The sequence below is a fragment of the Doryrhamphus excisus genome, chromosome 20 (assembly GCF_030265055.1).
Source record: "Doryrhamphus excisus isolate RoL2022-K1 chromosome 20, RoL_Dexc_1.0, whole genome shotgun sequence".
NCBI lineage: Eukaryota > Metazoa > Chordata > Actinopteri > Syngnathiformes > Syngnathidae > Doryrhamphus > Doryrhamphus excisus.
In genome coordinates, this window is record NC_080485.1 from 2,131,555 (window position 1) to 2,158,271 (window position 26,717).

Here is a 26,717-nt window from a genome sequence, read left to right on the forward strand (position 1 = left end):
AAGTTGCAAGTACCAGCATGTTGACAAAGGTGAGAACCACGATAGAATTCAAGAAATAACTCATGGGAAAACAGGAAGGTGGTCGTGGTTAATCTCGCTGCCACATTGTGTCTTTGGGGGAAAAAATCCCATCTTCAATGAAATGTTCATTTATCCCTGTCAGTCATCATTTTTATGCGTTTAGAATTGTGTTTTGCATGTAAAATAGTCAAATTGTTCAACTATAAATGCGTGTTTTGTGTTAACATTTGTGACGGTCAACCACTAATGACATCATAGACGTAACGTATTTGCCATTTTCTTAGTGCTATGCTAATAGGATGCTAACAAGGAAGGATGTTTTGTGAAAAAAATAAAGAACACAGTTGAACTCTCATAGTGTATTCATAAGACAACAAGAAGCATGCCAGATTGCTAACCGGAGAAAAATTGTGGCAAAATTGTGGAGTACATTTTCATTGCTAACTGAAATACATGTTAACCAAGGTTCCGCTATATCTAAAATGACTCCAGTGATACAATACGGGAAAACAACCTGCGCTAAGCTTCCTTTTTAATGTCGTATCCCTGGGCCACATGTTGACCATATTTACTGCTGTGAGAACCCTCCAAGGCGAGGTCCATGCAGACAGATAATGTAATGCATATTTTCCAGCCATTTACCACTCGTGTTTTCCATCCTAATACTCAAAAGACCATCAAAGCAGACCGATCCACTTCTTTGGTTATTTCCTTCAGGTTTATCTTGCTACTTAACGCTGTAATGAGAGATCCCCACATTTGCTTAGTTGTGTCGTACAATCTTGGGGATTTCACGTGGCACGCCGATGTAAAATTAAAAAAAATGCTATGCTCCTCGAGAAAAAAAGACGTTACTGTTTTTCCTGTGTTTTGTTTTTTTAGTTTGTGTGACTTTAGAATTGTGGTTTTCCAATGCAAGCCATGCCTGAAAACCAAGGTAGCGCACATGTTTTGCCTGCAGTCGCATCCTCCTTTGTATGTAAAGGCAGAGCAAAACTGTTGAAGCTGGCCTGAGACAAATCCACAGTCGGTTCTGAGAAACAGGTTACTGGGTCAGAATAGGGAAATAGTGTCGGTGTGTCTGTGCTTTATTTAGGATAGCGTGATAGCTGTGTTTTTAAAGCCCAACCTGTCTGTTGATAGCTCCTCTCATGTTGTTCCACGCCAGAGATGGAAAACATCTTTATCACATTATACATCTACATCTACAAGATATGTTGGAAAGACTTGCGATCTGTTTTTAGTCATGTCTCATGCAGTTGACCAACTTTCTGTCTTTTGCATGACTCAAATGACCTATTCTATTTTGGATTGTGAGACATTTATACAATATTAGATAGATTTTGTTATTTGGATATAATAAACAAACCTACATGGCCATGTGTGAAAATGTGATTTCCCCCTTAAGCGTGACTTGTGGAGCCATGATTACTAGAAACAACTGCAATCAAGCTTTTGCGATAACTTGCAATGAGTCTCTGTGGAGGAATTTCGTCCTATTAATTGTATTTTTTTGGGTTTTGGGCATGAACTAAAATTGTGTAAAGGTGATGAAAGAGCCTTAGTAAAAGTACATTATACATTTATATTTGGATTGCTGGGTGATTAAGCACACACCTTTGGGAGAGCAAGATACTAGGACCTTGTAAACAGATGGGGAGAAGATGAGAAGAGCTTCGAGTGCTAAGTGAAATACCCAGACAGTGTAGGCCTACAGCAGAATAACTAAGGGATGATTCAGGACAAGCCCGAGCCAGCCCCGGCTTCAAACTTCCACTCATGCAAACACTGATCACGTTTGTTCAAATGCCACTTCCATGTTTTTCTTGCTGAAGTGGAATAAGGTTTATTATCCATTCCCAGATTCAACAAAAGTTGGCGAAATAAAAAGTTAACACATCAGAGACAAATGCAAACAAAAACCCAATTTATTAATGTTTTCATATCAACTACAAAATGATAAAATGTGTTTTAGTGTATTGGCAGACTTTAGTGAACATTTCTCATACAACATGGATTGTATCATTCATTTAAGTTGGAACGTTCCAGAACAATGATCCATTGGCTGCATTTACAAGTCAGAGACAGCCAATAAAAAATTGAAATAAATCCAATTTTAAAAACTTGTTTAAAAACTTGTTAGATGCATTGAATCATTTTCTTTTTCTTCTCTTGGTTTTGTAATATAGTATAATCACGTGGAGGCGACCTTTAAGCAAAGCATAGAAGAAAGCAAGTTTCTCAATCAGAAATCACTCCACACTCTTTATTGCTCTCTGGTTCTACCATATCTTACTTATTGTGTGGAAATATGGGCTAATAACTATAAAAGCAATCTTCACTGGCTAAATGTACTGCAAAAAAGGCCAGTAAGGATAATTCATAATGCCGCCTACAGAGAACATACTAACTCCTTATTTGTAAAATGACAAATACTTCAACTTGCTGATATAGTTCATCTTCAAACAGCTAAAATAATGCATAAGGCTAAAAATAAGCAATTAGCTAAAAATGTCATCCAATACTTCTCTACAAGAGAGGAGAAATATGATCTCAGGGAAGAAGTACATTTGAAACACTTCTATGCTAGGACTACGTTAAAACAAAAAAACTTAAACTGTATTATGGAAAGCAGGAAGTGAACAAATGTAACAGGTAGTGATTGTAAAAGTACCAGATGGAGGGGTAGGATTTAATAAGCTTTGCTTCTTCCTACTCCTGTTGGACATGTGGAACTGGGAACTGATTATGGGATGCACTCAATTGGAATCTGATGCATGTTCAAATGAAATAAAACCATTACCATTACCATTACCATTACCATTGCCATTGCCATTACCATTACCATTACCATTACCATTGCAATTGCCATTACCATTACCATTACCATTACCATTGCCATTGCCATTACCATTGCCATTGCCATTGCCATTACCATTACCATTGCCATTACCATTACCATTGCCATTGCCATTGCCATTGCCATTGCCATTACCATTGCCATTGCCACTGCCATTACCATTACCATTACCATTGCCATTGCCATTGCCATTGCCATTACCATTACCATTACCATTACCATTACCATTACCATTACCAAGTTGAACTTTTATAATGGAAGCAAGCTTTTTGAGCCTTTAAACTCGGGATGAGCGAGCACACCACTAATCTTTATCTGTATCTGTTCACCCATCTAAATGATCCGTATCTGAACTCGGGGTGGGCGGGGCAGATACCGGAAGTGGGTGTGGTTCAACAAGAAATGTGTGGGCTTACGTCTGTACATTATTTTAAGTCTGAAATTGACATGGATTGATCCTCCCCGCCATCTAATCCTCCAGCTCAGCCTCTTCAGGTGTCCTGGTGGCAAGTCCACTTCTGGACCTACCTATGTTAACCTAACTGGGGTTCGCACAAAAGTCCAGTAACATCACACTGCACTGATTCGGTTCGGGGAAGCCGTCGCTCCCGGTCACGCCCCTCCAGGCCACATGGGTGTTGAAGTCTCCCGGTAGAACGATGGAGTCATCAGCTGGGGTGCTCTCCAGCGCTCCCCTGATGGACTCCAAGAAGGTACTCGTTTATAATTAAGCCTCCCGTTCACCAGGGATGACTCCCAACACGGAGTCAGAAAGTTAGCTGGCTATTGTTGCATCCATGGGGCTTGGATGTCCCCACAAACAGAATTATTATAATTATAATAATTCTATTTGCCGTCCCTGTCAGAACAATGTATAGAAAGCCTTTGGTCCATCAGGCCTTTGTTGGAAGGCTTGGAACAGAGTTGTTTATCCCTTTAAGGAAGGCGAGCATATAAAAGATCCAAATGCATGGACTCCTTTTGTGACACTTGTGTTTTTAAATGCATACATGTGTGGATTTTGGAGAGCCATAAGCAGCGATACGGCCATACTATCAAAAGTGTTGACAGTCTTTTGATGAATACTTTGGCCTATTGTGCTCCAATTACTTGTGACCTCATTTGCACCTCCTGTTAGCTGCAGGAGTGCGGAGCCGTGACCGCTTACTGACACCAGCAGCTGTCTCGGAATCTTAACAACTTCTACCCTAACTTGGAAGACCGAGTGAATCATCCCGTTGGCTCTTGTCTCCAAGGGTCCACATGTATCATCATTCCTCTTTCCAGCCTGGAAAAAAAAAAGCTGGCGTCCAACTTGACTATTTTTTTTAGTCACGTGTCATTTAATTTGCAGCCAGTTGGCATTTGAAACTATTTTGTCCATTTTTTTTTTTATTTTCATGCCCCCAGGAAGGTCTCCACTTGATGGTCAGACAGCAAACACGGGCGTCTGCTCCAGAATGTCACATCCAAGTGAGAGTCAGACGAAGCTGAGAACCTCTCAGAGTTGCAGGCATTGAACGGGAAGCTCACATTGTCGCTACCCCCCCAAAAAATGATTGGGACACCTGGTGTTAGACCTACAGAACGTGAATATGGACTTCAGTATTCACTACGGACAAGAGCAACTGTTAGGTCAGGGGTCACCGACGCTGGATGTGGCTGACACGGCTCACGATCTCTGTTGTCGTCCATCGCAGATGTGTTTAATGGAGTTGAGGTCAGGGCTGTCAAGTCGGGCTGGAGCAAAATATCAATATTGCAATGCATCATATAGTTAGCTGTCACGCTGATTCCTCTGTGTTCTTATGTCCTGCCAACAATGCGTATCGAAAACACCAATGAAAACATATTTTCATGACGTTGTGTTTTTAAGCTTTGGCTGCTCCGCTATGTGCCGCTCTTTGAACACCAAGTGCCAATAAGTTGCCAATAAAATGATGAACTCCGTAATGTCATGTAAAATATGAATATAAAAAGACAATGCTTTGATAACAACATGGCTTTTATGTTGCTATATGAGCGCATTGTGAAGGTCTGAAGTCCACGTAAATACTTGGAATCACTTAAGTCAGGGGTGGGCAAACTACGGCCCGGGGGCCACATGCGGCCCACCAAACGTTTGAATCCGGCCCGCCAATTGCTTTTTAGTATTTCAACTTTTAACATACCAGCTGGCAACATGACTTTCAAGTCGGATGTCTTATTCAGTAAAAAAAAAAAAAATCGTAGTTTGATGTATCTGATGTTGAAAGTGCTCCTGAAAAAAGGAGAAATGAAAACATATAGCTGATAGTATGACAATTAAAATTAGACAAATAAATCAAGGCGTAAAAATTATTAAAAGTATTAAAAATTATTAAAATTATTTAAAATTATTTAAAATTTTTAAAATTATTAAAATTATTAAAAATTATTAAAATTATTAAAATTATTAAAATTATTAAATTTATTAAAATTATTAAAATTATTAAAATTATTAAAATTATTAAAATTATAAGCGTAAAATCATGTGTGTTAAATATATGTTCTGGCCCCCCGCACAATTTTGTTAACTCAATGCGGCCCATGAGTCAAAAAGTTTGCCCACCCCTGACTTAAGTCAAGCCGATTGTGGCCCCCTGCTTGACATCAAAGTTTGGTGCAAGCATGGCCCCTGCCCCCTGGGGAGATGGTCAGAGGCCCTTCGACTTACTTGTTGTTACATGTACCGTTACATGTTACATTTACTTGTTGCTGTAGTTATTGGTTTTCTTGATATGCTATCATTCCTGTTGCCACTTCCTGTTGTCACTTGTAGTCAATGAATTAGTAGATTATGAGGTGTGTTCTCATACTTTTGTTCATAGGTGACCTATACATATACCTTCATATACCTATACATATCAAAAAGGACTACCAGAAAGTTAGTTGCCAGGTTCATCAACAGGTTTGCTTCACCTGACCTTTCTTTCTTTCTTAATTTATTTCAGACATGCATACTATGTTACATTATTCTTTCTCACATATACACTTACAATATCTATTTATATATATATATACGTATATACATACACATATACATACACACATATCTACATACATATATATATACACATATACACATACACATACATGCATATACACAACACCTCATTACTACACATGTCTGAAAAGGAGCAGGAAGAAGCAAAGCTTATTAAATCCTACCCCTTCTCCACGCCATAGCAGTTACCAATTCAATAAGTTTTTTTTTTTTTTTCACACATATAATCACAGAATCTTACATAAGACAAACAACAAAAGAAGAGTGGGAACATCGGACACCCCAGCAAAACCAAGACCTGGATTCATTGTTTCATAATGTTGCGATAGATGATTGGACAGGGCGTGTCATTAATGGCCAACCTGAACAGCAGACGATTGGTGGTGAGGTTAGGTTAGGTTAGCTTTGGTAGTATGTTCTCTTCAGCGGTCACGTGTGGTTCACGTGCTGTCCTTGTCTCATAAATGACGTACGGCCATCTTCCATCGCTCATGTGAGTGTTGCGTTTTGTCTCCGTTCAAGTGCAGAACATCCTGTTTGGTAATTGTCTGTGCTGTCATGTGATCACTGAAATCGCCGGCAAGGCTAAATACGTCGCTCATCGTTCATTGAAAGCGTCACCAGACGGACATTTTCTATCATTCACGTTGTCAGTATTTAACACTATTTGCTGACATGTTTGCCAAAATGTGCCGTCCGTAAATGAAACCCAGATTTTTTTTCCTGCTTTGAACTTTTGCTGTATTTTTTTCAACGTTATTGAAGCAGCTTCCCAGCAATAAGTTCGATTGCGCAATATAGATGGCATTTCATGCAACCTTTCACTTTGATTTATGATTTAAGAGAAAAGGCTTCATACGCTTAGCTTATTGCATAATGACGTTCTGACCCTGTTCATAAATCTGTCAAAGAAAGATCAAACCTATGCAAACTGTGGGTTGTGTTTAAGGAAGATTCATGCAAGTTGATTAGCACAAGCGGCGTCCTAGCATGACCCCCGCATCTACAGTGGAACAGCCCACAACAGACTCTTGATGACTTGCCCTTAGAAGCTCCAGTTTGAACAACGTTTGGTGGAACGTGTTGCATCACAGATGTTTGTTGCATGAGTGACCTCCACACCTTAGTTCAGGGGTGGGCAAACCTTTTGACTCGCGGGCCGCATTAATTTAACAAAATTGACGGGGGGGGATTATGTAGTATTTTACACGTAACAGTCCATTTTTACACCTATATTTTTACACATATTTTACATGTAAAAGTGTCATGCAATCTGCTATATGTGCACTTTGAAATCATTTATTTGATGTAAAGTGTGTTTCTCAATGTATTATTATTATTATTATTATTATTATTATTATTATTATTATTATTATTATTATTATTATTATTATTATTATTATTATTATTATTATTATTATTATTATTATTAGAATTATTGTTATTATTAGTTATAGTAATGTTATTATATTATTATTATTATTTTGTTATAATAATAATATTACTACAATTATTATATTAATATTATTAACAACAATATTAATATAATAGTAGTATTATTATCATTATTTGTATTACTATTATTATGCTTGTGCTCCTTTTTCCAGGAGTATTTTGTAATATTACTACCATTATTATATTAATATTATTAACAACAATATTAATATAATAGTAGTATTATCATTATTATTATTATTATTATTATTATTATTATTATTATTATTATTATTATTATTATTATTATTATTATTATTATTATTATTATTATTATTATTATTATTATTATTATTATTATTATTATTATTATTATTATTATTATTATTATTATTATTATTATTATTATTATTATTATTATTATAGGAGCATTTTGTAACAGACCACATCAAATAACGAAACTGATAAAGCAGCTACCTCAACCATCCAAAAATTGGCCCTAGCCACGATGCCAGGTTGTATGTTGAGTTCAAATGAAATATTTTGGAAAAAACAGGCGGGCCATATTGAAACACTTGGCGGACCGGATGTGGCCCCCGGGCCGTAGTTTGCCCACCCCTGCCTTAGTTGGTGCTTCAGACGACCGAGTGGCTTGTTGAACTTGTGGCTGTTCTTGCTAACGGAGCTGATCTCTGACCCTCTTAAGTCTTCAACGCACATCGCAGCAGCCCGGGGGCACGAAGGGGGCGGTGAGGCCGGTCTAGATGAAGGTCAGGGAAAGGGAGGTCACGGTGAACGAAGGCTTGGAGAAGACTAAAATGATGGAAATGTCGTCCGGCGAGTCTCAGGCTTGTTCAGAGTCACGTTTGAAACCGTGATGCTTGGCGTTTTTGAAAACACTTCACTGCAACGTGCGGTCAGGAGAGGCAGACGAGGCCCAAAAAAACAATAACATAATAACTTCATACTTATTTCTTTGGGATGTTCCTATTAGGGTTTTATGCTAGTGATACTGATACGGATCACGTAGATCAGGGGTGCTCATTAAGTCGATCGCGATCTACCGGTCGATCGCGGAGGTGGTACTGGTCGATCGCTAGTCGATCGCGGCGTGACATTAAAAAAATATCATCCCAGCATCAATGCCGTCACTTGATTGATATACAGGGCAGCCATTCAGATGACAACTGAATGTTGCCCTTCGGGCGACCAATCAAATCAAACAACGTCTCTAAGTGCAGCAGAACTTACGATGTCAGCCTATCATCCATCCCCGTTACTTGATTGACATACAGGACAACCAGTCAGATGACAACTGAATTTTGACCTTTAGGTCACCGCTCATGCGTAAACAACGATGCAAAGTGCTAAGCTAGTCGGCGAATTGCGTCAGATTTTAAAGCCCTCGCTAAAGTTTATGGTCACTAAAATGAGTGAAGGAGCTGGACCAAGTAAAAAGGCAAAAACTGGACCAAGTAAAAAGGCAAAAAACATATCACTTCCATACGGATATGGAATATTATACGGATATTATGATACGGATATTATCCATGACTGATAAACATTTGGAAGTGTGCTTGAGGCTGGCTATCAGCAGCTACTGTCCGGACTATGCATCCCTGGCTGGTTCAATTCAGTGCAAGTCATCAAAGTAAACTCAGGTAATTACAAAAAATGTTAATAGTTAATTATGTGTGTTTTGCAATATTGGCTCATTTGGTTATGTAAGGTACATCAACATACATTGTACGTACAAATAATCCTCAATACATTTGAAAATAAATAGATGTTTTGCATTTTTGTAGTGGGTAGATCATTTTGACTCGGTCATTTTAAAAGTAGCTCGCATGCTGAAAAAGTGTGAGCACCCCTGGCGTAGATGAAGTGGCTCCATCTGGAGACAACAATGGTTTCTTCTTGTGAGAGCTTGTGAGGGAGCTGCCAATCATCCCTCACTGATCAGGTGTATGCCCCACCTACACTCATGTTTCTATTTGTGTATATAGCTGGCTTTTGTTATTTACACATATATTCTGGTTAGTACTTTAATTATATTTGTTTGCCATTTAAGTTGTTTAATTGCCACTTTAGTTTAGTTTTTTTCATTTAGAAGTCATTGGTTTTGTTCCGGGCGGCACGGCGGTCGAGTGGTTAGCGCGCAGACCCCACAGCTAGGAGACCAGGGTTCAATTCCACCCTCGGCCATCTCTGTGTGGAGTTTGCATGTTCTCCCCGTGCATGCGTGGGTTTTCTCCGGGTACTCCGGTTTCCTCCCACATTCCAAAAACATGCTAGGTTAATTAGCCACTCCAGCACCCCCACGACTCTCGTGAGGAAAAAGCGGTAGAAAATGAAAGAATGAATGAATGAATGGTTTTGTTCCTAATTTGTCATCAGTTTCTCCTTTCTTTGAGGTGATTGGTTGGGGCACAAGCATGGAGGCATTGCAGGCCAGAGGCTGATCACCTTGATCACCTTGATTGGACTCTCCCAAGTGTCACCTGCAGGAGGGGGAGGGGGGGGGTTAACTGGGTCGTTGTTGGCGAAATGTAGTTAAATGTAATCTAGTTTAAAATGTATATAGAAAGTGAAACTTAAGTGTGGTACTATTGAAAGGCTTTTGTAACATAATATATATTTACATATAATTTACATATAAATGTAAATAGGGTACCTTTTAGACAAATTGCCTCACCCTCTCATTGGGGAATTTTGGTTGGCCCTTCACGGGTAAAAGGGGCTGGGTGGATTGTTGGTGGAGGAGGCCTGTTGTGTGTGCTGGGAGGGGGGGGTTATGCTATTAGACTGTTTGGCAAAATAAACTTGAAGAGCTCTCAAGCCCTGGTCTGGTGTGCATTTCAGATGCTAATGCAGGGGTGCTCACACTTTTTCAGCATGCGAGCTACTTTTAAAATGACCGAGTCAAAATGATCTACCCACTACAAAAATGCAAAACATCTATTTATTTTCAAATGTATTGAGGATTATTTGTACGTACAATGTATGTTGATGTACCTAACATAACCAAATGAGCCAATATTGCAAAACACACATAATTAACTATTAACATTTTTTGTAATTACCTGAGTTTACTTTGATGACTTGCACTGAATTGAACCAGCCAGGGATGCATAGTCCGGACAGTAGCTGCTGATAGCCAGCCTCAAGCACACTTCCAAATGTTTATCAGTCATGGATAATATCCGTATCATAATATCCGTATAATATTCCATATCCGTATGGAAGTGATATGTTTTTTGCCTTTTTACTTGGTCCAGTTTTTGCCTTTTTACTTGGTCCAGTTTTTGCCTTTTTACTTGGTCCAGCTCCTTCACTCATTTTAGTGACCATAAACTTTAGCGAGGGCTTTAAAATCTCGCAATTCGCCGACTAGCTTAGCACTTTGCATCGTTGTTTACGCATGAGCGGTGACCTAAAGGTCAAAATTCAGTTGTCATCTGATTGGTTGTCCTGTATGTCAATCAAGTAACGGGGATGGATGATAGGCTGACATCGTAAGTTCTGCTGCACTTAGAGACGTTGTTTGATTTGATTGGTCGCCCGAAGGGCAACATTCAGTTGTCATCTGAATGGCTGCCCTGTATGTCAATCAAGTGACGGCATTGATGCTGGGATGATATTTTTTTAATGTCACGCCGCGATCGACCAGCGATCGACCAGTACCACCTCCGCGATCGACTTAATGAGCACCCCTGTGCTAAGGCTATCCTGGCTAGTAAGAGGCCATTTTTTTCAACTTAAAATCTGTACTTTTACTGAAGAACTACTCATTTTTCTAGCATTTATTTGCCCGTTGCATTGAGTTGTGTACTCCTATAGAGCAGATCTTCCAAAACCTGCACCTATTCTGGTGGCATTTCCTTTGCTTTCCAAAATGCTCTGTTTTAATGTATTCCACCCAAGGCCCGCCTCCTGGCACGCCTACTCCACTCTGATTGGTCTCACTCCCAAGCTTTCCCGAAGACTTTGGGGCTACTGCCGAACCTCATTTTTTAATTTTGTCAAAATTTGGCCACACCCCTTTGGCGTGGCTGCACCTGCGTCTGCTGTAAACATTAGAGCCATCATATGAAAACACAATCATCGTTATAAAAATATCCACACATTCATTTTCTACCGCTTATCCTCACCAGGGTGGCGGGGGTGCTGGAGCCTATCCCAGCTGTCTTCGGGCGAGAGGCGGGGTACACCCTGGACTGGTGGCCAGCCAATCCCAGGGCACATATAGACAAACAACCATTCACACTCACATTCATACCTATGGACAATTTGGAGTGGCTAATTAACCTAGCATGTTTTTGGAATGTGGGAGGAAACCAAAACAGAACATGCAAACTCCACACAGATGGCCGAGGGGCGGAATTGAACCCTGGTCTCCTGGCTGTGAGGTATGTGTGCTAACCACTCGCCCACCGTGCCGCCCACAATTTGTCATACGGAAAAAAATTTTTTTTCCTTTTGCCCATAAATGTGTACGCAATGGTGGAGTTTTGGTTTTGATTCTGGTTATGCCGGATGTCGATGTTAGTCAGCGTTGATTTAAAAAGGTTCCACAGTATTTAATTGATAATTATTGAACAATCGGAAAAATATTTGTATCGCTTCTGTGGTAGTACACAAGACCATTTGTGTATTTTTCTTACTAGCTGGAAGTCAGTGCACATATGTTTATATACGTCATATGCAGTACAGTAACGCTATATAACGCTCACAGTCAAACTGCTGCTTTGTGTCAGCGTCCAAGCGTAAGATCTGCTCTGCTGACCGTTAGAAATGAGGTAATGCTTCCTTTTACCGAGAAAACTAGCCGTGATTGCATAAACATGTGCCGCATCCACCCGTGTGTGTTTACACGTGTACAAGTACGCCATAGGAGAAAAGTATCATTATAATGCACAATATACATGTGGAACATATTACAGCTCCCAAAGCGTCCTGCACGCATCACACTTGTTTTTACATCAAATCAAAACAATCTTTTAGGTCACGCATGTATGAGATTAGCGATTAGCGATTCCATTAGCGATGGATTGTTGTTTCCGCAGCAGCAGCAATGCAACCTGTTTGGGTTTGTTTCTCTCGTAGCTGCTGACCGGGACTCTGGATGGGAAGCTAAGCCTGTTTGAGCCCAGCAGCGGGGTCCGTCTCCCTCGTCCGACGAGCTCCGCTGCACTTAACGCCTCCAACATGGCCGTGTGACCACGCAGGCTTCCGTTAAGACCACGCTGCTCCGATCTGGCCAGTATTTCTTTTATTGATTTCCTATTATCGTTTTACTTTGAATGTCAGAAAAATTCAGCACCGCTGCCATCATTTGTATATTTTTTCTTTTAAACCCACGCTTTGATTGACTGAGGTTGTCACCAGCTAATTTCCTTGTAATGTCTTGATATAATATTTCCCCAATTAGACTAATTACAGTGACATTAGCCAAAAACAATCCCATCAAGTTCACCCACGCTGAGCGGCGGGCAGGTCAAGGATCAAACTGATGTGGAACAGATGTAGTAGTCCGGCCCGGCCGGCTGCGATCACCACTTAGCACGGGGCCCATGACGTCAACTGGGTGCAACCTGCGAGGCGGCCAGGCCCGCAGATGCTGCTACTACGGATCATCACGGTCAGCTCGACTCGGGTTTTCTCTCAGGCCAAACCAAAATGTCACACCTGCAAGCGAGGGGTTCAGGGTGGAAGTTAGCTTGGTTGCTATGGTTTCTGATGGATGTAAATACAACAATGGCTGATTATGATGACTTTTCTCCTGCAATATTACATAGTCTACGCCAGGGGTCTCAAACACGCGGCCCGTGGGCCAAATGTGGCCCGCAGGACACTAGTCCTAGGTCCCCGCCTTGATATGAAAGTTTAATGTTAGTGCGGCCCGTGCAAGTTTGATATGGATGCTGTATGGTATCATGTACCCAGAAAAAATGATTATGTTTGATTCATGTTCATGTTTAAGGTTAAATAACTGTTAATAGTTATCCTCACTATCCGTGTGGAAGTGGTAAGATTTGGCTATTTAATTTTAAAGGAAATAACTTGAAGGCTAGCGTTTAGGTCGCTAGCTCTCTAGTTTGCGAGTTAGCATGTGTCTCAAGACCCTGCAGTTGCGCAATATGTTGTAAATAAAAAGAGTATAAATGTGACTATAGTCGTGTTTTGTCATGTCTACAGGGCTCTAATAATGCTTTGTTCATTTTAATATGAAAAAAATCATTTGTCTACCCACCAACTATATGTGCTTTCTTAAGTTTTTATTATTTGCCGTTTTATTATTATTATTTTTATTCTTGATTTGTTTATTTATTTTTCATCTTATTTTGTGTAGAAAAATTAAAAGTAAGATATTTGAGAACAGTGGAATGTTTTATCAGAGCTTTTATTATAGAAAATTGGAACCAAAGCGAAGTTTTCAAAAAAAAATTGTTTTTAATAAATGCGTTTTTTTTTTTTTTTTGGGAAAACCTAATGCGGCGCAGTTTCACCCAGACCTGAGCTCCAGTGGCCCCCAAGTAAATTGAGTTTGAGACCCCTGGTCTACGCATTGCAGTACTTAAAATTCACAATATACGATAAAATAAAATGTAATATTTTTGGAGTGAATAGGAATAGAATAAAATTCCGATAAATGCTTTTCAACGCTGATCACAAAAGCTTGTACGATGGCAGCCTTCAGCGACCATCTTGGCTAGCGTCCTCCTCCCACTTTCCTTCACAATGCAGGATGACATGCCAAAACAAAAACAAACATGTCTGCCGTGTGAATCTTCCCTAACCAACACATACCATGAAAAATGTCTTCCATTTTGATTTAACGTAGCATTTGAACAACACCCGATGGAGAATAGTGAGTTTTCGAGGCTCATGGTGTGATCATCATTCAAACGCCAACTACCGCTGGACAACAGCGCCTGTATGTACGTGATAGAAGGCTAAGCAGATAACCCAAAATATAATTGAACGGAGATGACCAGCCTTTCTGATTTTATGCTTCCTTTTATTAAATCATGTAGGAGACAGGAAGTGACATCAAGGGTTCTAATTTGTTTTAACGTGGCATGGGTTACAGCCCCGACAGTAGCCCATATTAGGGATCAATGGGCCTGTTGTAATATCATTCAAACCTGCAATAAACGGCTGTTGTTTTGGCAATCAAGTCTGGTGCTTGTGTGTCTCACTGAACATTACAGTAAAATTATTGACACCTAGTTACCCGTGTAGAATATTACATATCTACATATCAGCTTATCAACATCTGAATGCATCTTATGAATGCATGTTATGAATGCATGTTATGAATGCATCTTATGAATGCATCTTATGAATGCATCTTATGAATGCATCTTATGAATGCATCTTATGAATGCATCTTATGAATGGCTTATATCGTTGCACCTCGCGTATCGTGCTTCATTGATTCCAGACCCGGCCGCCATAAGTGGATTTCAGAAATAGGATCGATTTCTATTATAAAAACTGATTATTTTCATAGTTAGAGCTGGAAAATATGTTTATGAATTTTTCCCATTATGTATTAGAGCCCTCTAGACGTAAAATAACATCCCCATATTCACTTTTACCCTCATATTACCCAATATCATAGATATAAACAGGGAGAGTAAGCCATTTAAGACATAAATACTACTCATGCTCGTGTGTGTTTCAAAATGTAGACAGGAAGTGATGTTGGGATTCAGAGTTGAGTTTTAGCTAGGCCACAACAGTAGTAATATGATATAGATTATTTTTATTTTTATTTTTATTTTTATTTTTATTTTTATTTTTATTTTTATTTTTATTTTTATTTTTATTTTTATTTTTATTTTTATTTTTATTTTTATTTTCATTTTCATTTTCATTTTCATTTTCATTTTCATTTTCATTTTCATTTTCATTTTCATTTTTATTTTTATTTTTATTTTTATTTTTATTTTTATTTTTTTATTATTATTTTTTATTTTTATTTTTATTTTTTTTATTTTTTTTTTAAATTAATTTTTATTTTTATTTTTATTTTTATTTTTATTTTTATTTTTATTTTTGTGCTTGTTGTGAGATAAATAATTATAAAATAATAAAAGTCTGTCGTTGGCAATCAGGCCTGATCCGTATCATAGGTTAACTGATTGGTTGATTTTGAGTGACATCTGATAGAAGTTTATGGATGCAGCTTTCAAATGATTCCATCCATATTGTCATATTTTATTTCCAAGCAATATCACTGTTGATGTGGAATAACATCCGATGGTACGATGGCGGAGGTAAGCGAGGTCAAACACCACGTGTTTTTTAAACCGACTTCCACGTGTTTCCGTCTAACCGTTTTCTTCCTTTAACAACCAATAAGCCGCAAAAGAGACAAATTATGAAAGCTAATTTTACTGCCAGACACTTTTTATTTTTATAACATTTTAAGATAAATCAGCGTCTTACCACAATAATCCTCAGTCGTAGTGGCAAACTTTTTATAGAAGGAACAATCAGCGCGCTTAAATGGAACCAAACCATCAGGCATCACTCATTGGCTGTCCACGAAGTAGACGTACTATATTTTATTTGGCACGTCATCTGATACTGAAGCTAATTACACGGTGATAAGTCATGAACTCGTCTCGCTTTGAGAAAACTGCTCCCGTCTGCCGCGTGCAGTAATATGTGCCTAATTAATAGCCAGGCATGCAGATGTTGTGCTATATTAGTGAGGAACCAAAATAAGAGAGTCGGGATGGAGATCCATGAGATTTATTGGGTGAGTGACTTTGTCTAATACCATGTTGTGTAATACCAAGTGTGTGTTTTTATGCCACAGAATGAACTGGCGAGTCTGATTTTGTCCTGTCATGGTGAGCTTTAGTGTTCCTGCACACAGCAGCAGCTTTCTGCTAGGACAAACAATCGTAAATTGACTTTGGATTCAATTTAGTTCGCCGGGTCATTCGTTTCGTTGTGCTGGAATGTGCTTGTGTGTGTGTGTGTGTGTGTGTGTGACCTTGCATCCATTTTAACCTGTAAGAATTGCCGTCCTATACTGACGTTCAGCCTGCTCCTGTTGATGTTTAAGTGATGCATTTGTGTACATGAGCATTCCTCGTCTTGTGAGGTCATTCCGGGTGCACTCCCTTCATCGATCTCACCAGAGAAGAATGATGTGTTTATCCTTCAGGCCACACCCGCACATCCTAATGTGGTTCGATCCAAAGTCTGATCTCCTGATCTCACTTCATTCAAATGACAAACGTGTTTTCTAAAGAATGGGACTAAAGGATGACCGGAGACAAGATGGTAGTCTCGTTACAAGACCCTCTGGTGAAATATTTACAGTACTCACATGTGCTGGAATTTCATCTAATTTCCATAGGAATAAAGGAAGTAGTGTTCCAGGGTCAAAGTGTAGCCGTAATAAAATCATAATCTGCATGCAATGTTTTTAAGTAAAATGTTAACATTCTAAAAAATGGCCAGACTTATATAGTATATTTTAGTATTGAAGAATATGAATTATAACAGTGTACCAATAATATATGCAGACACACAGAAAAGTCTTATAATTTATTTTAGTCTGAGACAAAAAAAAAACGGATTAGTAGCACATGGTGTCCTCCAGTGTGGAGAACAATCACATAATTCAATAGAAGACCTTCATGGAAGACGGATTACTTAGAAGAACCTTTGAGAACCCCCCTAAATACAAAATGTTAGGTTATGATGAGTTTAGTGCAAGGGTCTCAAACATGTGGCACTACTTTGAAGCCCCTGCCTTGATATAAAAGTTTAATGTTAGTGCGGCCCGCGCAAGTTTGATATGGATGCTGTATGGTATCATGTACCCAGAAAAAATGATTACGTTTGATTCATGTTCATGTTAAAGGTTAAATAACTGTTAATAGTTATCCTCCCTATCCGTGTGGAAGTGGTAAGTTTTTGGCGATTTAAGTTTAAAGGAAATAACTTGAAGGCTACCGTTTAGGTGGCTAGCTCTCTAGTTTGCGAGTTAGCATGTGTCTCAAGACCCTGCAGTTGCGCAATATGTTGTAAATAAAAAGAGTATAAATGTGACTATAGTCGTGTTTTGTCATGTCTACAGGGCTCTAATAATGCTTTGTTCATTTTAATCTGAAAAAAATCATTTGTCTACCCACCAACTATATGTGCTTTCTTTAGTTTTTATTATTTGCCGCTTTATTATTATTATTATATTTATTTATTTATTACTGATTGATTGATTTTCTTTATTCTTGATCTTATTTTGTGTAGAAAAATAAAAAGTAAGATATTTGAGATTTTTTTATCAGAGCTTTTCTTGTAGTGAGGTATCACTTCACACTGAATACGAACCAAATATCAAAAAAATTCTGTTGTTCTTTACTTACAACTTGATTGACTTCCCAAAAGAGGCCATTTTTCTTTCAAATCACCTTTAAAGTGGGTAAATAAGCGTGTATAGTGTGGTCAGTAGGGGCGAGACTTTCAGTTTACACGATTGGGTCCACGAGATGAGACGGGATTTGAACATTTTTCGAAACGACAATGAAAAAATATCAACAATATACGACAATATGTTACAATCTTCTCATTTAATGTCTGCTATGTTACATTTTTCTGCATTCTGTGTGTATGCCAGCGGCCCCGCCTCCACCCACAGAGTGAAAACGACTGACAAAAGGCATCACTTTGTTCAGGTGAACCCCTCTTGCCATCTTGGAGGACAGAGACGACGACATACATGCATGCACGTGGCAATCTGTGATTAATCTATGATTAATCTCTGATTAATTCATTATCATCCCAGGCCTTGTGGCCACAAGACTTTTTGTCTGAACGAGAACTCTTGTGACCTGTTAATCTTGCGACATATTGTGACACCTAGTGGTCAGGTTGTATTTTTATACACTTTTATAATAGTTTTACTATTGGAGGGATGGATGGAGGGATGGATGGAGGGATGGATGGAGGGATGGTTTTTCATTAGCGTTTCACTAAATTCTTCACTGTCATTTAGATGTAAGAACTCATTTATACTGTCCTGGGATTGGCTGGACACCAGTCCAGGGTGGACCCCACCTGTAACCCAAAGACAGCTGGGATAGGCTCCAGCACCCCAACAACTCTTGTGAGGATAAGCGGTAGAAAATGGATGGATGGATGTATGATAGATGGATAGGTAGATGGATGGATGGATGGATGGATGGATGGATGATAGATGAATGATAGATGAATGATAGATGAATGATAGATGGATGGAGGGATGGATGGATAGATGGATGGATGGATGGATGGATAGAGGGATGGATGGATAGATGGATAGATGGATAGATGGATAGATAGATGGATAGATAGATGGATGGAGGGATGGATGGAGGGAGGGAGGGAGGGAGGGATGCATGGATGATAGATGGATGGATGGATGGATGGATAGATGAATGGATAGATGGATAGATAGATGGATGGATAGATATATGGATGGTTGGATGCATGGATGGATGGATGGATGGTTGGATGGTTGGATGGATGGATGGATGGATGGATGGATGGATGGTTGGATGGATGGATGGTTGGATGGATGGTTGGATGGATGGATGGATGGATGGATGGATGGTTGGATGGATGGATGGATGGTTGGATGGTTGGATGGATGGATGGATGGATGGTTGGATGGATGGATGGTTGGATGGATGGATGGATGGTTGGATGGATGGATGGATGGATGGATGGTTGGATGGATGGTTGGATGGTTGGATGGTTGGATGGATGGATGGATGGATGGATGGATGGTTGGATGGATGGTTGGATGGTTGAATGGATGGATGGATGGATGTGGACTTATATTCCAGTCCAGGAATGGAACTTGGACCACCTGTAGATGTTTTTCATCTGTCAATAAACGGCGCTATAAGCGCTACTTCAGCATGTTTTTGGAAGGATGAAGATTGTATTAAACAGACCAACATTCCTTGTTTACTTGGTGTTGCCAAGCAACCATGACAGCTGCAGTTGATAGTGGTTAGCGTCAGGCAGCTCTGGCTATGAATAAAAAAGTTTATGATGAGTTCTATCCTTTGGTATTTCACTGAGTGCCTGAAGATCCCTCGTTAAGCTGCTTTGGCGAAGGAAAGATGTCACCCTTCCATAAAATTGACAGCCTTTTAAGCACCTTATGACACATTTGATTTCTTCTCAAAGTTCTGATGGTTGTTCCCCAGAATTAGGGCAGAGATTCTCTTATAATTGAATTGAGGGACCACCGAGAAGCCTGAAAATGTGATTCTTTGTCAAAGCAGCGTTCTTGAACCGGTAGACCCTGATTCAGTGTCACATTCTGGACCTGAAGTCCACTTTCAGGTCATGTGCTTCTTATCACCTACTTGACAAGTTCAGGTTGCGGTGATGCTCCATTTCTTTTTGGCGCCAGATTTTAAATCCCTTGCAAATTAAATCCAATCCAGCAGCGAGGAAAATCTTCAGCTTCCACCGTTCTCATTTCTCCAGTTGACAAATGTGACTCGCACTTTGTGGTCTCGCACTCGTTTACCTTGAATGTTTATCGCCTTCACTGAACCCACGGGAGCCAAATGCAAAACCTGGACTCAATAACAGGCAGGGAGTTCTTCACTCGGAACGTTTTGTAGTCTTCAACATTTAATTCCTACAAGTGAAGTGTAGGAATTGAAGTGTAGCACCCCCGTGAACCCCCGTGTAGCACCCCCGTGACCTCATGAGGGTCACGGGGGTGCTGGAGCCTACCCCAGCTGTCTTTGGACTGGTGGCCAGCCAATCCCAGGGCACATATAGACAAACAACCATTCACACTCACATTCATACCTATGGACAATTTGGAGTGGCTAATTAACCTAGCATGTTTTTGGAATGTGGGAGGAAACCGGAGTACCCGGAGAAAACCCACGCATGCACGGGGAGAACATGCAAACTCCACACAGAGATGGCCGAGGGTGGAATCGAACTCGGGTCTCCTAGCTGCAAGGCATGCATGCTAACCACGCGGCTGCCATGTAGCCCTTAATTAATCATGATTAATTAAAACATTTGACAACCCTAATTTATATTTTTGTTTTGCTTTGTTTTTGTATATTTGGCGGCTAGTGGTTAGCACGCAGACCTCACAGCTAGGAGGCCAGGGTTCAATTCCACCCTCGGCCGTCTCTGTGTGGAGTTTGCATGTTCATTTCAATAATTTCTCCGGTTTCCTCCCACATTCCAAAAACATGCTAGGTTAATTAGCCACTCCAAATTGTCCATAGGTATGAATGTGAGTGTGAATGGTTGTTTGTCTATATGTGCCCTGTGATTGGCTGGCTGACCACCAGTCCAGGGTGTACCCCGCCTCTCGCCTGAAGACAGCTGGGATAGGCTCCAGCACCCCCACAACAGTATCACTCGGATACTGTGAACATCCAGCAGCAACACAACACTTTGGCATGACTACTTTTTTGATGAAAAATATACTGAACCAGGGCTGCACAGCGACCGGGTGGTTAGCACACAGGCTTCACAGCTAGGAGACCCGAGTTCGATTCCACCCTCGGCCATCTCTGTGTGGAGTTTGCATGTTCTCCCCGTGCATGCGTGGGTTTTCTCCGGGTACTCCGGTTTCCTCCCACATTCCAAAAACATGCTAGGTTAATTAGCCACTCCAAATTGTCCATAGGTATGATTGTGAGTGTGAATGGTTGTTTGTCTATATGTGCCAGCTGGGATAGCCTCCCGCGACCCTCTTCAGGATAAGCGATACAGAAAACGGATGGATGTTACTTCAGTATTGATGTCTTTATGCTGGAGGCGTCCATGTTGCCACCCCGTGCCACATATGTCAAGAACTTGAGTGAAGTTCTTCACAATGGGCAAAAACGGAGATGGTGACTGAAGGAACATCTTCAGGGAATAAAATAAAATCCCAATAGGATTTATTACATTGAAAGGATCTTGTCACTATGATGTTTGGATATAATAACAGCCAGTCTCCACGTCCACACCATCGTTATTTGAGGACACAATGAAATAATAAGGAACGTGGTTGTGTACGTGTAAAATAGCCCAAGAAGTATGCGTATATAAAGATTATAAAACACTGACTACATACAGTAGGATGATTTTATGAAGCAGTTGTGCAACAGTAAGGCTGCAGCACCTCCTGTGCCCAGGGACCCAAGGCCAGAGCTCCTCCTCCTCCACCGAATGAGGAGATCTCCACTCTTCCTTTTCTTCCACATAACCCAGCTCATGCTTGAGTGTCTCTGAAATAATCGGTGTGTTTTTCTCTTTCCAAATTCCCTGTGCCATACTTCTCCGAGTTGGTAGCTTAGAAACTTTGACGATGTATGTTGTAAGAAGCGGTCCTTGGTACAGGAACTCCACACATCAACACACACACAAGGAAATGAGGGTCTGGAAGTCATTAGGAGATGATTGCATCTCACAAATGAAAATGCAACTGGTGGTGTGGGGGGCGGGGTGGTGTGGGGGGGGGATTACAAGACATGGAATGATTGTTCCTCCGTAATCTCTTTACATATAAACTAAACATATTTGTCATTGTAACGGGTGTTAGACTAGTGCAGGGGTCGGGAACCTTTTTGGCTATGAGAGCCATGAAGACCAGATATTTTAAAATCTGTGAGAGCCATATACATTTTTTTAAACATTGAATGCAATAAAATGTGTGCATTTTTATGTAAGACCAACAGTTTTAGATATAATGGGCTCTAATTACGTAGACCAGGCACACTACCCCACACCAATGGGGTGTGGCCAGCACACTTTCGTGCCATTAATACAACTTCTGCTGCTGCATGGTTTTGCACCATACTCAGTATATTTCATTCTTTTGGCCATCTTTGTCAGAAGGCTTGATTCTGCAGCTTTAGCTAGGTGACTATGTTGACATCTCAATGACCGAGGTAGACAGTAATAATCGAGTTTTAGTGTTTGACCTGGAAAATATCATCAGGAAAGATAGATATGGTCGGCCGTATTGCAGTAGAAAATAGATGGACGGATTAAAATGCATAAGAAAGTTGTTGATTTTGAATATTTTTAACAGTGATTTCCGTGATGTTTACTTTAAAATGTTAGCAAAAATACATTTTTATTGTGGTAAGAAATGCTTGAGAGCCAGATACAGTCTTCAAAAGAGCCCTACCTGGCTCCCGAGCCATAGGTTCCCTACCTCTGGACTAGTGCTAGTGCCTGATTATGTTGCTATGGCAACAACAAGCTGCTGTTTGATGTTTTTAAACACAAGCCACATTTGATGCTGCCCTCATAAATAAAACCAAATTATCTTTACTCAGCCTTCTACCAATTTGCATAAAACAACATGCAAGCATTTTCAGTCATTATTAAGTTTATTGCTAATTGGTGTGTAAAATGTCTGAAATGTCAATCATTCAACCAGAATGATCTTTTATGTATTTCACTGTTTAAGTATACAATGATCAATAACGTTACTAATATCTGGGCATATTTCCAACACAGGTAAAATAACCGTTTGTAATACTCTACTACTCTATAGTAGTATCCGAAGTCCAGCCTGGGAGCCGGTACATTCCAAAAATCCATTTGGAATGCATTAAACATCAAAACATGACAAAGGATTAGACATAAGAGGCGCACTCAAAAATACAAATATAAAATATTACCAGATGTTGAAAGGCTGAATTCTTATCAAATTTGTATCATATTTATATCAAGCGTTGGCGTTTCTATGCTATGGAACTGTTTATCATGTCTTCAAGTACTTGATTTGATTTTTCTGTTTGAATTAACAAAAAAGGAGAATACCAAGCGGGTTGCATGGCGGATGAGTGGTTAGCACACAGGCCTCACAGCTAGGAGACCAGGGTTCAATTCCACCCTCGGCCATCTCTGTGTGGAGTTTGCATGTTCTCCCAGTGCATGTGTGGGTTTTCTCCGGATACTCCGGTTTCCTCCCACATTCCAAAAACATGCTAGGTTAATTAGCGACTCCAAATTGTCCATAGGTATGAATGTGAGTGTGAATGGTTGTTTGTCTATATGTGCCCTGGGATTGGCTGGCCACCAGTCCAGGGTGTACCTCGCCTCTCGCCCAAAGACAGCTGGGATAGGCTCCAGCGTCCTCGTGAGGATAAGCGGTAGAAAATGAATGAATGAGAACACAAAGTGACCTCTCACATTCCTCCATCTTTCTCTAAGTGGCCCTCAATGGAAACTTTAGAATACAGTCGCTCTGTCATGTACTTCCTGAATGAAGTTAACCACTGTAATATTAATACAGTCAAACACCCTAATTATTGTGCAATCCCATTTTCAAAAGAGGTGTTTGTAAAAATGTAGTTTACGTACAACATCACTCATAAACTAGTCAGTTTTCACTGTACTGTATCATTCCAAGGAATACCAAAACAAAGCCTCCCGTTGGTGACTCACTGTCCATGCATTTCCCATTGAGTGTGATTGCTAAATAACCCACCATGGGGCCAATGAATGTTGCCAGTGCCGGAAATTAGACAAAGAAAGTTACTGAATGAAAGAAGTAAACCAATTACCCACTACTTCAATAATGAGTCTTCAATAAAGGTAAAAATTACATAAAATGTTCTTTTGTGATGTATAATTATTTTATATTGTTTTCTGCATATGAAAGTATTTATTATGTATTTTGTGTTATAATTTAGGTGTCTGGAACTGATTCATGACATTTGCATTATTTCCTATAAGAAAATTTGCCTCACCCATTAGATTTTTGAACAAAATATAATATAAAAACTATAAAAGTTATTTCCTTTTGTTACAACATTGATTTAAAGTTACAGATTTTAACTAAAGTCAAAAGCGTGCATGTTCCCGTACATAATCTTTGTTTCATTGCTGACCCTAAATCATCCAAACGTGTTAATGTGAATGATTGTTGTCTAAATTGTCATGTGATTGACAGGTGACCAGTCCGGGGCGTACCACGCCTCTCACCCAAAGCCAGCTGGGATAGGCTTAAGCTCACCAGAAACCCTCAGCAGGATAAGCGGTATTGAATGATTAGTTTGTTCCGGAAGCTAAGATGTTTATTGTGAGGAGCCGGTTTATAAAACACATTCAGTGGCCTGTCATGATGTACTATATGTAATATATTTTGCAGATCGTGAACTATTAGTTGTGGAGCCGATGCGGTTCCCACCCACAAAATGCTGTGTCATCAGGTCAGAGGAGGGATCACGATAGGCTCATAAATCCTCATCATTGTTTGCAGAAAGAAAACAAACCAGAGCACAGAAGTGTTTAAAAGTGAGGCAAGAGGCAAAACCAAAAGAAGGCTGCGGCATCGAACTGACCCGTGTTTGGCCTGTGGAAGCAGTATCATATTTGGACAGGGACGGTACGATGTTGTGAAACCTCTTGTGGAATACAACCACACCATCTGTTCTGGGAACATGACAAATTCCCAAGTGCGTGTGCTGTTGGAAGAAGTCAACTAGCCTCTCGGGTGGGGTGTGGCCCAAAGTAAAACCCACTATGAGGAGGATCTACTGACTAACTCGGGGAACAATAAAAACAATCTAAATATTTGTAGTACTTTTTCAAGTAGGAGTGTAATTTTGCCAGATTAAAACGTCTCATTCATTCATTTTCTACCGCTTTTTCCTCACGAGGGTCGCGGGGGTGCTGGAGCCTATCCCAGCTGTCTTGGGGCGAGAGGCGGAGTAAACCCTGGACTGGTGGCCAGCCAATCACAGGGCACATATAGACAAACAACCATTCACACTCACATTCATACCTATGGACAATTTGGAGTCGCTAATTAACCTAGCATGTTTTTGGAATGTGGGAGGAACCCGGAGTACCCGGAGAAAACCCACGCATGCACGGGGAGAACATGCAAACTCCACACAGAGATGGCCGAGGGTGGAATTGAACCCTTGTCTCCTAGCTGTGAGGTTTGCGTGTTAACCACTTGACCACCGTGCCGCCCGTCTCAAGAATTATCGCAAAAAAAAAATCTCATAATAAATAAATTAGGGCTGCACGGTGATCGAGTGGTTAGCGTCAGGGTTCGATTCCCTCGGCCATCTCTGTGTGGAGTTTGCATGTTCTGTGTGAGTTTTCTCCGGGTACTCCGGTTTCCTCCCACATTCCAAAAACATGCTAGGTTAATTAGCCACTCCAAATTGTCCATAGGTATGAATGTGAGTGTGAATGGTTGTTTGCCTTTTGCCTGAAGTCAACTGGGATAGGCTCCAGCACCCCTTGCGACCCTCGTGAGGATAAGCGGTAGAAAATGAATGAATGAATGCATGTCCGTTTTTCCCGGTCACCTCCAAACATGCAGGAAGAGGGTTGACTTCCATCGGTTCAGCACATCGACACTTCATTAGTCCACAGTGAACCGAGTGAGACCTCTTGTTCGTCGGGGGGGGCAGGTAGTTAGGTATACACACGCAGCAAAAGAGTGTAGTTTTTTGAGGAGCAATGCAAGGTAACGTACTAAAAGTTAGGTGGGAATATTTAATTCATGTGAACAAGGTGAGCCCATCACCAAGAACCAACCATTATTCCAAATCTTATGGGAATATTAGAAAGGAATTACCTCCCAGGTAAACCGTCAGGTGTGCCGTGAGGAATTATCCAATATCACTTTTTATAATTAACATTTATTAATCATCATTTGCAAATATGATGCCAATAGCCATTATGTCAATAGTATACATGGACCCAAATATTCCAATTCACTTTGGTTTATTTGCTCAAACGGAAAGAATTGAACAGGGATGGAATATTCCTTTAACCAATCCGATTGAGGTATCTTGTACCCGCTCAAACGGAAAGTTGTCAGGGTGCCTTCTTCTTCCTGGTGTTTTTCTTCTTCTCTTGTTTATTGGCGGTTGGCAAGCAGCTTTCGTGTGCATTAGCGCCATCTGTGGAACAGAATCTAAACCCTTCTATACGCCATTCACAAGTCCAGTTTTATTAAAATGAAAATATATATCTATATAAAACATGTCCTGAGTTTAATTATAAAATATTATCAAGATTGAATTTGATCTTTTCCTGTTTAAATTGATCCCGGGTGCGTTCTTTCAGCGCATGCTCAGATATGACGTAACACGCAGATCCAGACGTTCTTCACTTTTAAAAATGGAGGCCAGCAATCGGCACTGGACTAAGCAAAGTTTGTTTTTGATTCAAACTAAATTTCAAGACTGGACAGACGAAAAACTGGCAATACGGAGTTATTCCAACAAGTGAAAGAAAAACTCAGGGAAGCCGGTATCACGTGATGTTGATGTTTACGTTTTACTGGGCATGCCCTATTGACTATTCTGTTGGATTTTCACGGCGCATGTAGACAAGAGATCGGAATATTCC

At 40.1% G+C, this 26,717-nt stretch overlaps 1 protein-coding gene across 1 annotated transcript in view; it reads left to right on the forward strand.

Moving 5' to 3' along the window:
* The window catches only part of wdr27 (WD repeat domain 27), a 50,674-nt gene extending 35,592 nt beyond the window's left edge, over window positions 1-15,082 (forward strand). Inside the window, exon 24 of the mRNA XM_058058315.1 lies at window positions 12,447-15,082. Within this exon, the coding sequence (XP_057914298.1) occupies window positions 12,447-12,560 (114 nt within the window). The 3' untranslated portion in view covers window positions 12,561-15,082. The remainder of the gene's footprint in view (window positions 1-12,446) is intronic.
* The last annotated feature ends 11,635 nt before the right edge of the window (window positions 15,083-26,717 follow it).